The sequence below is a fragment of the Saccoglossus kowalevskii genome, chromosome 19 (genome assembly GCF_978046115.1).
Source record: "Saccoglossus kowalevskii chromosome 19, keSacKowa6.1, whole genome shotgun sequence".
Taxonomy (NCBI): Eukaryota; Metazoa; Hemichordata; class Enteropneusta; family Harrimaniidae; genus Saccoglossus; species Saccoglossus kowalevskii.
The window spans coordinates 11,015,296-11,030,497 of NC_140659.1; the positions used below are offsets into that span (position 1 = coordinate 11,015,296).

General features: G+C 33.1%; 1 protein-coding gene across 1 annotated transcript in view; it reads right to left on the reverse strand.

The window, feature by feature from the left end:
• Positions 1-1,072: 1,072 nt before the first annotated feature.
• The window catches only part of LOC102807550 (protocadherin Fat 4-like), a 44,930-nt gene continuing 30,800 nt past the window's right edge, over positions 1,073-15,202 (reverse strand). The window contains exons 26-37 of the mRNA XM_085493682.1: positions 14,899-15,056; positions 14,208-14,360; positions 13,398-13,537; positions 12,608-12,826; positions 11,868-11,956; positions 7,867-7,929; positions 7,319-7,399; positions 6,710-6,940; positions 5,914-6,000; positions 4,310-4,354; positions 2,811-2,919; positions 1,073-2,649 (exon numbers count right to left, since the gene is read on the reverse strand). Coding sequence (XP_085349808.1) covers positions 1,705-2,649; positions 2,811-2,919; positions 4,310-4,354; positions 5,914-6,000; positions 6,710-6,940; positions 7,319-7,399; positions 7,867-7,929; positions 11,868-11,956; positions 12,608-12,826; positions 13,398-13,537; positions 14,208-14,360; positions 14,899-15,056 — 2,320 coding nt within the window. The 3' untranslated portion in view covers positions 1,073-1,704. The remainder of the gene's footprint in view (positions 2,650-2,810; positions 2,920-4,309; positions 4,355-5,913; positions 6,001-6,709; positions 6,941-7,318; positions 7,400-7,866; positions 7,930-11,867; positions 11,957-12,607; positions 12,827-13,397; positions 13,538-14,207; positions 14,361-14,898; positions 15,057-15,202) is intronic.

Here is a 15,202-nt window from a genome sequence, read left to right on the forward strand (position 1 = left end):
GAGTACATTTCTGGTGTTATTTTGATTTAAGTAATGCATTATTGCAAATGGAACTATATCGCTGGTATATCTGTGTGTATAGCTCACAACGTACAATTAATTTCAGGTCTAGCAAAATGCGCAAATATTCAATAGTTTTATTTTCTATGATAGCAGACTTAAAGCGGTAGGGTCGTCACCTGCGCACACGCGGGAATTGAGTCCCACGCGACAATAACACACGCTAAAACGCAAAGGCTCATGAGTAGACGCTCGTTTGTAAACAATGAACCTTCTATGGCCATTTGACGCATGCACAGGTGACGACACCCCCGCTTTAAATGCAACGTAAATGGGTAATATTTTGTAATTGATGTAACGTGTCTCATGCCACTCAACAATCAACTACTATAGTTTACGTTGAGTATTGAATGTTATTTGAACTTCACTAATGCAGTGTGTCTACAAAACAACCATACTACACAGATATAATGTCATAAACAGCCATGACCCACCATGATCTGATGAGTATTTCTGTAAACGTACATCGCATCTTCATTTTCTGAAGTACATTACAACCTATTCCGGCAGTATTACTCGATCCATAACGCCGGTTCAAAACATGACATTTCCTTACGTAACCATCAACCCTCTAGGCAACTACATAGTGGGCATCGTCTGACCAATATAGAAGTTCATATGTTTAGATTCACTACAGTCTCTATGCCAACCCACATAAACAGTTGGTATTTGGGATTATGTTACAGACATGATCCTTCATCATAATGGCATTGAGTTGTATTGCATTAGTACGATGTCAACAGGTACAGGCAATCAACTGTAGACTTTTAAGCAAAAGTTCGTGTCCATCAGTTAGCGAACGGGGAATCTTAACCAGTCGACCAATTTTAAAGTTAACCTTCAACTAAGAAATCTAGATCATGATTTCTCTTCACCAGTGATTGGCTAAAGCTGATATTTAACATGTTGTATTATCAGCTGTTTATGTCAACGTCTAGTATAGCAATGTATAAATAATGTATAATCACAAAATTGATTATTTAGCGAAATAAAATGAAACGGAACATGAAAGTTCTTGCTCAAAGCTGAATGTCTTTTATTTTAAATTATTTGCAACAACTGTGGGAAAATACAATTTATAACAATTTGTATATATCAACTCTTGAATAAAGTACTTATATAGCAGTAAATCTGTTGTAATTGTATATAAATATTAGACAGTTATAATTGGAAATGAATTCAATGGCAATAAAAGTAAAGCTGCAAAGATTTAACAAAAAAAATGGATATACATTACAAATCTAAAATTTCATCATTTGTTTCACTTTAAATCCATGATATAATTTACAATCGATATATACTTAATTACTACATAGCCAGTAGTGTGTTTTGTCAGCACTTTGGACAGTGAAGCATAGATAGAAAGCTAGGCTATAAACCAGGTTGTTCTGTTTCTATAAGCTTTGCTTCTTACAATTGTGAAAATCAGTTAAAATGTACTGTATATTATCTACCTCCGTATCAATGTTTATGATTTGTTAAAGAATTTATATCATATTAGACCGGATGATGCCTTTGAGTGATAGTAAACAAAATTGAAATAAAATAAAATTCTAAGAAAAAAGTACAAGTTACAGTGTTCTTATGATGAAATTAAAAAAGCAAAAAGGCATAGCAAGTTATATATGGGTGTGTATACATCGATTAGAACCAGGTAAAGCCATCTTTCGCTTCATCGATAGGATCATCAACCACAGCAAAAGATACAGACTTCTTATTCTTTTTATTCTTCTCATCATCACTAGAGCTGTCATCATCACTATTGACATCCATTTCACTCGGATTCATATCAACAGTTGAGATGACAGGTTGGACAACACTGGTGTCTTGTTTAGGTGTTGGCTGGTCTGTGTTAGGTGTAGATTCTATTTTGTCATTCAGTGGATCAGGAGCCTGGTTGTCTCGAACAGGTTCAGGATTGGCAGGTCCATTGTCACACTCTGATTCAGATGGAGGAGATTCCTGATGGTCCTCATATGGATCTGGTTGAGTAGTAACGGGTAGTATGGGTGCACGATCAGGTACAGTAACTTTGTTGTCATCAGCAGAATCTGGTGGAGACGTAGTTGCTTCTGCATTGGTTGCAAGATCAGGTACAAAAGGAGTTTGTCTGTTGTCATAATCAGGTTCAGGAGGTGAGCCCAGAGTTTCATAATCTGGATCAGGTATATCTTCTAGTTTTGTGTAGTGGTCCTTTGGTTGAGGAACAGAATTCTTAACAAGTTCAGTGTCATCCACTTGATTTATATAGTCAGGAGGTGGGATAACTGGAGGTGGGATAACTGGAGTTGGATTATCCAGTACATCGTCCCTAGGTGGTATTGGGGGAGGTGGTGCTTCCTCATCACTGTCATCATGTGTGCTCATTACTGGCTCAGTTTGACGAGTGCTCGGTGGCCTAGCGGTGGCATACAAGGCAGCGCCTCCATTGTCATCAAAGGCGCCACTGTCGAATTGTTCATCATCAGCTACAAAACCAGGGTTTACAAAAGTTAAAGGTTGTATATCTTCAAGAGCTTGCAATGTACCCATGTATGACCAGTCATCACCAAGATCTGACGTGTCCTGGAAAACATCCATGGACATTTCCTGGAATTGCAAAATAAAATAATAATATTTGAGTTAGTAAACTAAATAAACTTTCAAATTTCCTAACTTTCAGTTCTAAACTAACAATTTGTCACACATTTTAAAACAAATTCAAATTACATAAAAACTGTACATTTATCAATTGTTTTTACCCAACATACCTGTTCTTCATATATAATAGTTTTTGGTGCTGGTTTTTCTAATTCTATTGGTTGTCTAAATGCTTCATCCATAGCAGTTCCAACATCTATGAACACCACCTTGTCATCACTGCAAAAGAATGTTATGAAATTTAAGTCGAGAGACATGATACATTTGTTCTGCGCAAATGTTATGACATACCCTCTCCTTACTTTGAACTATACGACACGTGTTTCATGGATACATTTCATCTCATTTCATTACAAAATCCTTTAACATTTAACAGGTTCACTAGTTAAGATTGATATTGATTTTTTGATTTTTAAATATCTATCATAAAATCATGGTCGCCTTTTTATTTTATGAGCAGATTTCATGATATGCATGAATATTGTATGAAAGGTGTAAATCATTTATCTTTGATAGAAAGTAGTCTCATTCCCAGATTAGTTTATCGTGAGACTGTGGTCATATATGTACCGTGATTGACATGCAGGCTGAATACAATAATGAAATACCATATCCTACATTAGTTGTACAGCATCCTCTAGAAGAAACGCATTCATGATTGCATCTTCTCAATATTTACACTACTTAATTAACAGTTTGACAAATCAAACAAACTTTTATGGAGACTATACAATTAGTAGGCAGTTAATGGAATGCTTTGTTACATGATTTGATCTGCTAAAACACTTTTTTTTTTCTGTGAAGACTTGAGGATGCACCAAACAACTATATTTCCCAAATCTGTTGCTTCATAAATAATAAGTTTCTGCTGATAAAATGCTAGTAATATACCCTCACATATAGACATATACTAACATTACAAGAAACGTGATAAGTAGAACGAGACAAACAAAAGTTGAAAGTTGTGAAAACAAAAATAAACAAACCAAAATCAATTTAATGTTATGATGGTGTTAGGAAGAAGACAAACACTCCTAATAATGTATACCTGTGAAAATTCCTCAGCTAATACCTACATTCCCTACCTACACCAGAGCTGCATTTATAATCAGCATGACAGTCGTTTCTGGCAACAAGGGTAGATTTAATGGTACACGTGTACAATTTTATATGCACTTTGGTTTTACAAGTTAATGAAATGAAGTCCCTGGAAGCACAGAAACCTACTAACATGCTGACTGAACAGCGTTCCCAAAACACGCCTAACAACCATCTTATACCAACCCTATAATGCAATAAATCTACAACTATTTGCCCTTAAGACCTTTGCACCCATGATAAATGCAGAACTGTTCACTATTATTAACTACATACTATTGTCGGCAACATGTTTGTGAACAAGCTTAATCAACAGATCTACATCCACCTATATACAATGTCAATCTGGGGTGCACATAAACTTTATCTTCACGTCTTTGTTTGTCATTGTCACAGTGTTATTTCAATATGATGGTCTGGTTATTTCTTGTTACTTTATTTAAACATGAAACGATAAAATGTGCCCCAATTGACAGCTCATTTATAAGTAGGCCGTCACTATCAAACTTACCTAGTCTCACCAGCATGGTCACCACCAATAGACATTTGATCACCTCTGTAAAGTTGATGATTCAATGATAATGATCATTCATGCATATGGTAGGATGTGACGGGAACAGGATTAATGCAGCAATGTTATATATTATAATGAGTTGAAATAAAAGGCTCTAATACTATTTATTGCATAAAAGGCAACTGTCATGAAATAACATCTTTTGCCGTAGGAATTCGAAGATATGGCTAGAAAATGTATATAACAGACATGGCATAAATTATCTTGTCATACAAATGTGGTACAGTAGTTTGTCTCTAAGTACATTGAATATTTTGCCGAATGTCTCTGTGCAGAGGCAAACGCTTTTATTTAGGTAGTAATTTACTTGTTAATTGTAGAGTTTTTATATATCTCTGATTATGACATTAGTGGTGGGGTCAGAACGTACGTTAATGATTAGCAACAAGTCAGTGAATGGTAATATTTCCAAAACTTAGTTATCAATATAGAATATCTTTTTTGTTTTGATGAAATACACATACTATATTTTCACATCTAAAATGCAATCACATTGTCTGTGATTTACTGGAAATTGACGCACACAAATAATCTAATCAGAACACACTTGAAACGTGCCATAGATGCTTAATTATGATTTTAACATTAAAATGTTTGACATTCAGTCATCTTGTATCTGATCTTCAAACAAGTACTTGTCCATATTGAGAGATATTCCTCTGGAAAAGCATTAATAAAAACAAAATGGCCACAGGTTCAATCAGTCAAAGAATGTCAGAGATATGGCCCTAGAACTGGATTCATTAAAACATAATGGCCACCAGTCGGCCATTTTAAATTAGGTCTGAAAAATATTACATGCATTAAGGTCCCACAATATAGAAGCTGAGTACCAGACCTTGATGTAACTGATGTAAGATTGTTACCACTTGCCTGGGATGTTTATTGCAGCCAAAAAGAAATATTCTAGCTAATAAAGAATACCACAAAATCTATGACATTGGAAAAACCATCATGACCTCACACTATGTACACCATTATCATATCCTTCTGCCATGAAAAAGTACAATAATCACCAGAATAAAATATACCACAAATCCGTTATAAGCCTATACCAAAATATATTGAGTCGATCAGGAGAACACAACAATTAAGCATTATACTCAAACTAAACTTTAGAATTTTAGGGCTAATTTAATATATAAAAATACTTAGGGGGTAATGACTACATCATCCTTGAGAACATACTTTTGAACTATTAAAAACATGCTGACTCAGGTCAGAGAAATAGATAATGGACAGTTGAAATATACTTTGTTTTTTGGGACGAAAATAGCTGCAAGTCTGACAGAGGTCAACAAAGCGAAAAATATAATTGACGGATGAGAATGGTATAATGTAGTATTTTGATAATACAATTGCTTTAGGAAGCAGGGAACAATGTGAAAAATGATAAATAATCAATCCCACAATTCTTTGCAAAAAACAGGAAGTGATGTAATAGGAAACTGTTATGTGATGCGAGTAGTGAATGAGAAAAAATGAAAAAAGTCATTAATCTCACAATTTTTGGAAACAAGAAGTGACATAATGATACTTACAAGGCACCATACGGATTTTGCATAGAGGTCATTCTGATAACTCGATCCCATTTTTCTTGTTGATCCATGAGCTTGTTACGATCTCGTCTACCATTACATAAAAAAATAATTGAACATGAATACCACAATGTTTAAGACTCCATGTGTGAAAACATACTGCAAACTGTTTTAACTTCACAAGAGACAAATTTTAAATAAATAAAAATAAATAATAAATGAGTAAAATAAAAATAGCAGTGAAGCAGGGAAATTTCCAGAAGTTGAAATTAAAGAGTTTACACTCAGACCACTAATAGAACAGACTCTTTTAATCTAATGCCTACCTGAATACCCGTTTTCCGAATTTAATTTTGACAGAATGCTTATTGTGATAAGATATAGTAGATTAACTTATCATAGGATTTAGTACAACTAACACTGATTGTGAGATTGCATGAGACTTGCGCAGTGATTTATAAAAATCCAAGGCATGATTGGTAAAACTAAAACAAAGCTGAATATGTATTCTACAAACATTGATGGTTGTATGCAACTGACTGGCGCGAACATAGGTCATTTGATTTGGGGGAGATAAATGATTATGCCAAAAATATGCAAAACTAAAACGAGCAACATGAAAATGTACACGAATTTACATAAAAACATTTGTTCAAAATTTAGCACTCCAAAAGTTCATTATATTGGGAGTGGGGTAATTAGCACCAGTTATGGAAATTTCACATGTGTGCCAGTTTTAATTAACGAAGGCTCCTGAGCTACTGCATATCAATAAAAGTTTGGAAAAACAATGCCTTACCTGTCAGTCACGATCAGGAACAATATCGCAAACAAAGCCCCACAGAAAATGATTATTGCAAGTACAACAACAGCAATTTCCACAGATTCTAGCATGTAAGGTTGTTTCTCTCTTTTTTCTTCAATCCCAACAATGTCATTAATTTTCCACTTATCTTCAAAACACTCTGGATCCGAGATGCAATCAGCGCGTTTAGTTCTACTACTTAGTGAACTGCTTTTAAGATTTTGCCTTTAAAAGAATATAAATGTATGTACAGATAAATGTTAATTTAAATATCCAAGGAAACTTCTATCTTTATATTCACAAAATGTACAACATTTCTCCCATATTTATTTTTCATAATGTTGATGACAATTCTGAATTGGATCATATCAAGTGCACATCAAGAAAAAACATTTTATTGTATGCCGGATCATTAAAATATGATATCAAGTGATTAATTGTACTAGGTAAATTGACTAGTAATAGTAAAAGCATATATGGTATGTGGGTTTTATTGTTGTGAAATAAGACAAAGGATGACTTTGGCATTCAAAGATTTAATTGTATCAATGAAACATATTTCACTTATATCAGAAAAAAACAAACATCTTAATTGAAACTCACCAATTGGTAACAAAATCTTCATATGGCACTACTGAGTAATCAGAGTTATCCAAAGCGTAGAACCAGACATCTGTGTAATTCCTATCAAAATACAAAAAGTGAAATTATTCTTGTTAGTAACTATAATTAAAACACTGAACCTAATTAGACATTGCATTCTGGGAGAACATATAGAAACATGGCAGCCTGATATATAAAGTACAAGTACAGTGTCATAAGACACGAATTTAGTACTTTTTCAATTTTACATCTAAAATACCAACTGTTGGCCATAATTAGCTGTGCATATGTAACACAAAATGTATCATTTTTGTACCAAGTTTGTCAGGAATGGGTCAATGCATTTCTGAGAAGCATGCGTAAATGCACAAAACAGGCAGACAGAACTGAAATTAATAGTCTGTTTTCTGACTTCATTCAAAGAGGAATTTCTTTGAAACATTTGAAACCTATTGTTTAATTGAGGAAAACAGGATTAAAACAATACAAAAAGGAACTTTTGCGTTTTGACATATGAATGCAATGATTAATATTGTAAATTGACTTACTGATTATCAGCTGGACTCACTAAAATGATATCTATGCGATAATGTGAGGCACTTTGTAAATCCCTAAACAAAAACAAATAATAATTATCATACATGTACATGGGGTGTTCATATTCATACTGTTATTACAGTGCATATATATCATTGGCATAATTAAAAATCACAAGTACACAGGGATAAATATACAAATTTGACAAGCGCTGAAAAGAATAGTACCGTATTCTATTCAATTTGTCTTTGTATGTATCTCATACAATGTATGTTCTATTTAATAAGCATTCAGTTATGTATACATCATCTCCTCTTCCAAGTAGTTTATTAACCATTTTAGAAAACATGCAGAACCAAATGTCCACAACAAAATATTTATTTTCATATGCTGTTGTATAGACTTATAGACCTTCACTATAACAAACTAATTGTATGTCTCCTAAAGAGTTCGTTATAACGAGGCTACAGTTTATTCAGATTTTTAAAATCAACAAATAACATTTTCCTTGAATCAAGAAAAAAACAACAAAAAGTTTATGTAACCTGTTTTGCAAAACAAGACACATCTGCTTGTAACATGTGTTCTAAAAGATCTAAACACAACTTGTATAGTTAGTTGGCCAGATGTAGTTAGAGGCCATATGCTACCGACATTAAAAGTGACTGAAGCCTCTACCTACATGTACATTGTTCTATACTGCTCTTTGCACAGCATTGTTTTTTTCAGTTCTAACAAAAATGAAATTACTATTCTCCAGGATTTTGTATATAAGTGTGTGAGGGACAATGTAACTTCAGATAACAAAATAAAATACTAAACAACATTCCATCAAAGAATTCTAAAAAAGAACAGGATATTGGAGGAATTTGAAAGTAGAACTACGCAATATTTAAAATTAAAGATTAGTTGAAAGAACTGCAAAAACCTGTACACACAAGGTTATTTAATATGCATGGATTCCATGGTCTACTGAATATATGCAAAGAAGGTAATTAACATGCATGGTTTCTTTGGTCTGCAGAACCTAAAAGAAGGTAATTAATATGCATGGTTTTCATGGTTTGCAGAACCTATGCAAATAAAATAATTAATATGCATGGTTTCTATTGTTTTCAGAACCTATGCAAAGAAGGTAATTGATATGCATGGTTTTCAAGGTGTGCAGAACCTATGCAAAGGAGCTAATTAATATGCATGGTTTCCATGGTTTGCAGAACCTATACAAAGAAGGTAATTAATAGGCATGGTTTCCATTGTCCTCAGAACCTATGCAAAGAAGGTAATTAATATGCTAAGTTTTCATTGTCTTCAGAACCTATGCAAAGAAGGTAAATAATATGCATGGTTTCCATGGTATGCAGGTTATCCAACGAGATCTAAGTTTCATTGTTAAGTTCAATGAAAGGTTTTTGAGAGAGCAGTGGAACAATATTGATATAGTTGCATTATGTTTGAATTAAAATGCAACTCTATATAAAGTTGCGAATTAATGCAGTTTAAAATTTGCATCAATTTTAACAAAAATTTACAATCAATTGAATATGAAAATTTAAATGAGTCAATATTAAATAAATAGCATTTACATGCACTATTAGTTCACAAGATATTATTAAAAGAATGGCTGCCACTAGTCTGCTATCTTGATTAAAAAACGATGTGCATATACGAAGTGGTTTCTGTCAATCTATAAAATTTGAAGTGCACTCATTTTGAATAAATGAGAATCGACATGCCAATAGACTGGACTTTACTGGGTTTGGACTGCTTTGGGGCCTTGTCAGGTAAGAGTGCGGTAGCTGAAAAGAACTGTTTATTATTGGCAGGACTACCATAACTGCCAGTAAAATAACCAACAAAATGCCACAACATGCTTCTATTAATTTTACACCAAGGTTCATTCGCTTGGAGTCGAATAAAATTGGTTACAAGATATTAACAAAAATTAAAAACTAATTAAATATGAAAATGAGCTCATTAATTAAATTGAAACTCAATATTGCATATCACATATCTTATATTGACAGATAAAGTAAGTCTATAACAAGTTTGGTCTTATTTGGACTATTAGTTCACAAGATATTAACAAAACTGCAAAATTAATTATATATTCAAATTAGCTCAATAATTAAGTTGAAACTCAATATTTCATAGCACATATCTTATATTGACAGATCAAGTAAGTCCAAACCAAGTCAGGTCTCATTCGAACAATTAGTTCACAAGATATTAAGAAAAATTAAAAATTAATTAAATATGCAAATGAGCTTGCTAATTAAGTTGAAACTCAATATTGCATAGCATATATCTAATATTGACAAATCAAGTCTCTAAGTTTGGTCTGATTTGTACTATTAGTTCACAAGATATTAACAAGAATTCAAATTAATAGTTAAATATGCAAATGAGCTCATTAATTGATTCCTTAAAAAAATAAATCAACGTGCATCTGTACCAGTGGGACTCTAGCTTTGTACCAAGTCACAGCAAAATCAGCCAAGGCATCTCAGAGAAATGATGGACACACCCAAAAAACTGGATTTTACAGGATTTTGACATTCAAAATGGTCACCAGGCAGTCATATTTGATCAAATCAGGAATAAAATTCATGTGAATATGTATACCTCCACACTGTTTCTTTGTACCTAGTATCATTGAAATCAGTCAAGGCCTCTCTGAGAAATATCAATGACAGACAAAAGCCAAGATTAACAATCCAAATGGCTGCCAGATGGCCATATTTGATCATTTCAAAAACAGAACAAGTCTGAGATGTGGGTTTAGAAGCCCATTCATTAAAGCAAAATGGCCGCCAGACAGCCATTTTGAATCTGATCTGAAAAATAAATGATGTGCATCAGGAACCTGTAAAGTCTAATATATGTACCAAGTTTGAACGAAAGCCATCTATAAATGCACATAAATGCTTGATATTTGATGATTTTTTAGCACAAAAATGGCCACCATTCGGCCATTTTGAATAGGATCTTCAAACCAATAAATCTGTCTATCTATGACATGATGTATAATGAATATTTAAAATTTGAACATAATCAGTAAAAGCAAGTCAGAGATATGGCATGAGAACCACATTCATTAAAACAAAATGGCCGCCAGTCAGCCATTTTGAATCTTATCTGAAAAACAAAATTAGTTGCATCAAGGTCCCATAATGTCTAATGTATATACCAAGTTTGAACAAAATCCATCTGTAAACAGCAGAATTATGTTTGATTTTGATGATTTTTAGCACAAAATGGCCGCCATTCGGCCATCTTGAATCTAATTGTAAAACAAAATGATGTGCATCAAGGTCCTATAATGTCTAACGTATATACAAGGTTTTAACAAAATCCATCTGTAAACAGTCGAAAAATGCTTGATTTTGATGAGTTTTAGCACAAAAATGGCCGCCATTCGGCCATCTTGAATCAGATCGTGAAACGAATTGACGTGCATATGTATAATATCATGTATGATGTATGTGTGAAGTTTAAATGTGATTGGTCAAGGCATTTCTAAGATACAGGTTCGAACGCATGCATTGACGCATGAACGCACGGAGGTCAAAACATAAGTCCCTGTTTTCGGACTGCGTCCAAACAGGGGAATAAAAACAACGTGCATCTGTATGGGTGGTCCCCTTTTTTGGTAACAAGTCTCAACAAAATTAGTCAAGCCATCTCGAAAAATGACGACACACAAGGGCCGAATTTGACTAAATTTTGGCATTTTGGCCATATTTGAACGAATCGAAAAATAAATTGACGTGCATATGTATGGTTGACCATTATGTCTTTGTACCAAGTTTCAGTAAAATCGGTCCAGCCATCAAAAATTGTGGTCCGGACTGAAGAAATTACAAAGGCGAAACTACAAGCCCCCTCCCGGACTTTGTCAGAGTGGGGGGCTAATAGACTGCATAGACTTCCATTGTGTACTTTGCAGTTATACATGCAGGTCCAATGCTTTTCATTCACAAAAAATAATAATAAAACACCCTTGACTTACAGTCTGAACTCCTCCAATTTCTGATTGATATAAGAAGGATGGAATCCTGACTCTGCAATACAGTATTCTCTTAAATGCAGAATATGAATCTAGTGAGAAAAGATATGCATAGAAAGATGAGATCTGTAAATATTTTTGCAGATTAATCATTGTCAAAGTTAAGTTGTGTCATCTTTCACATAGTACAGGGTGTATTTATTAGTTCAGTTTATTTTTGCTTCTTCATACTTAAACAATGGATTATATTGTTTCAGTCACAAATCTGTGAGTTTACAACCTAGTTAATCAAATCTGCTAAAGTTATATCCAGTTAACATTTTCTCTATCTACATTAAACCAGTCAGTATCGATGTTTTTCCATATGGTCTTTCACTACTTAACATAATGCACAGAATCAATATAACAACATTTTTTTTTATTATTTTTTTTTATTCCTATATTTAAATATGTTTACATATAGGATATTTTCATTTGTCCATTCAACATGTGAAAGTCTGAAAATAGAAGTAATCAACCACTAATTGAGTTCAACTCCTGGTAACCAGTATACAATTGAAACATAAAAGGGCAAAGTTCCATAGTAACCAAGAAATAATTATAATACACATACAAAATGTGTATATAACAGATAATTCTCATATATGTATTAGTATAACTATGTTGATGTGAACGAGATGATAGACAGGCAGCATTGACTCCTTAATACTATCCTTAATAAATATTTAGCGATATATACTTACAATAACCTCTGCACTATTTGTTGACAGGTTAGGTTCGGTATCAGTAGGCGTATCTTGTGCAGTTACATCAAAAGTACAATTACTTCCAACGTAGTCAGTATAACTCGATTGGACAGTATGTACATCACCCTCTATACAAGAAACACTGAACTTCTCATCGGCTTCCTCACTAGCAGAGTAACATAGTCTGGCATTGTCACCTATGTCATCATCAGAACCCTGAAAATCAAGTCGAGTTTACACCTAAATAGTTTTTAGACATTCAAAACATGTGAATGCATGCCAGACATGAAAATGGTTTATCTATTTCGATGACTGTTAAAAATCAATATTAAATAATATATTAACACATTCAGTTTTCATTTTTTTTAATTTCATCTTGCACATTAATGAGGGCGTAATGCTATACAGTATTTTCTCTATTAGGTGTAGTATTTCAAATGATTTAGTATACAACACATTCTGCAGTTTGGGATGCGCTTGTAATAGAGCAAATACGATACTTTTCTGCTGTTACCCACAATTAAGCATAATGATCACATCATTTTTGGATTTGAAAAGTTCATAAATATCTTTTTCCATTTTACTAACTGCAATAGACCATATACATTTGTTTTGTGCCTGAATTATTTCCAGGTCAATCATTCCCCTTTACTTTGATTCACTCACTTCAATACACTCACATAGTAATATACACTGTCAATGGTGTTCAGTGTTATTTGTGTGCTTTGATTTACTTCCTATGTTGGAAGCACATTAAGTAATACTGTACACTGATTAAGTCACTTACTTCAACTTGTAATATTGATAATCCATATCTAGTGTTATCATGAATTCCTTTGACATAAATGGTCTGTGTGAAGTACGGCTTGTTGTCATTAATATCCGAGATATTGATCTTTAATATCATCTCATTGGTTAGTAAATCAACTAAACAAATAATTTAGAAGAAATAAAATAATTATTAGTACATTCTTGTGAATCAACATATAATGTAACTTAAGAGTTGCATGTATATTTCAGCAAAGTAGCTTGATATTTTAGCCTTACATTGTCCACATGTGAGTGTGTTAAATTCTGAGGGATTAAATGCAGGGTAAATGTTAAAGCGAGAGGGTCGTCACCTGTGCACATGTGGGAATTGAGTCCCAAACGACGATAACAACACACGCTAAAAACCAAAAGGTTCATGGCTAGACGCTTATTTGTAAACAGTGACACGCTATGGCCATCTGTTGCACGTGCAGGTGACGACTCCCTTGCTTTAGCAACAACAATTTAACTCGAATCAGAAAAATTATCTGATATTCTGAGAGATCAATGAGTTGATTGTCAATTATTTCAGAACTCGCGCTTAACTATTTTCACAGGTAAATTATGTATACAGCAATTGGTATGAAACAAATTTTCAAAAATATTGTAAACCCTTTCATATTTGTGAATTGTGCGAGTAGCATTGCTTATCTCACTGAATAAAAGAGAGTATAACCACAGAACACACCCCTAAATCACAAAATTTTCAATGATGACAATTTAATAAAATAAAAGTTATTTATTTTTTTTTTAATTAGAGTACTACCTATGACTAATACTGACTTACCACAATTTGTAGAAGGATTTCCTAGAGAATCTGATTTGTTTGATGCAGCTATTTTGAAAGTATACTCATCAACGTCTTCTCGATCTAGTAGCTGTGTACTACAGATCATCAGATTACATGTATTATCGTCAGCAGGCCCAAGAACAAAACGATCTACAGAGTTGACAAAAAACAAAATGCTATACATGTATATATCTATATACATTTTATACTCTCCTCGCAATTACCTACTGTTTCAATTTTTGCTGTGAGAAATGTTCACAAAGTCAGTCATTATGACAACATATAGCAAAATTTTGTAGCAGAGAAAATTTCTCCTAAGCACGAACTGGAATTAATTCTCACTGAAAAGACATTAGGTTGTTCTGTATGGAATTTATTTTCACTGTGTTTTGATGAGTTAATTGTAAAATATAGGTACTAGGTTTATTCACTGGAATTTGTTTTAACTGAATCATCCTGTCAGCGAAAATGGTAAAAATAGGTTCCAAGTAACAGTAGCAACATTTTCTAAAACATCATGCTAACTAAAAAAAACGTGTATTTATAACAGTATTTATGCATAATCAATGAAACTAGAAAATTAAAAAACAAGGTGTTCCCTGATAGGCTACATGGTTACATGTTCAACCTGGATACAGCCAATTAGATATGATTTTCTATGTAAAGACCAAGATCTACCTGTACATACCTTCATAAGATGTTGAACCACAGTCAAGCAAATTTACACTATACTTGGAATTATCACAGCATGATTTGTCATCATTGCCACAGCATATTTCATTAAAATGAGCACCTGGTAGCAGCTGACACTCTTCTTTGAATTCCTCTGTCTCAGTCATGGTTATACTATGTAAATAATTCAATTATAATAAATATGGAATATTCATAAACAATTACAAAATGTGTATAGAATATCCACAACGTCTTATAGAAAGACTGAAGAAATTCTATATAATGATAGTAGATATGATTAAACTTGAAATTTCTATGAA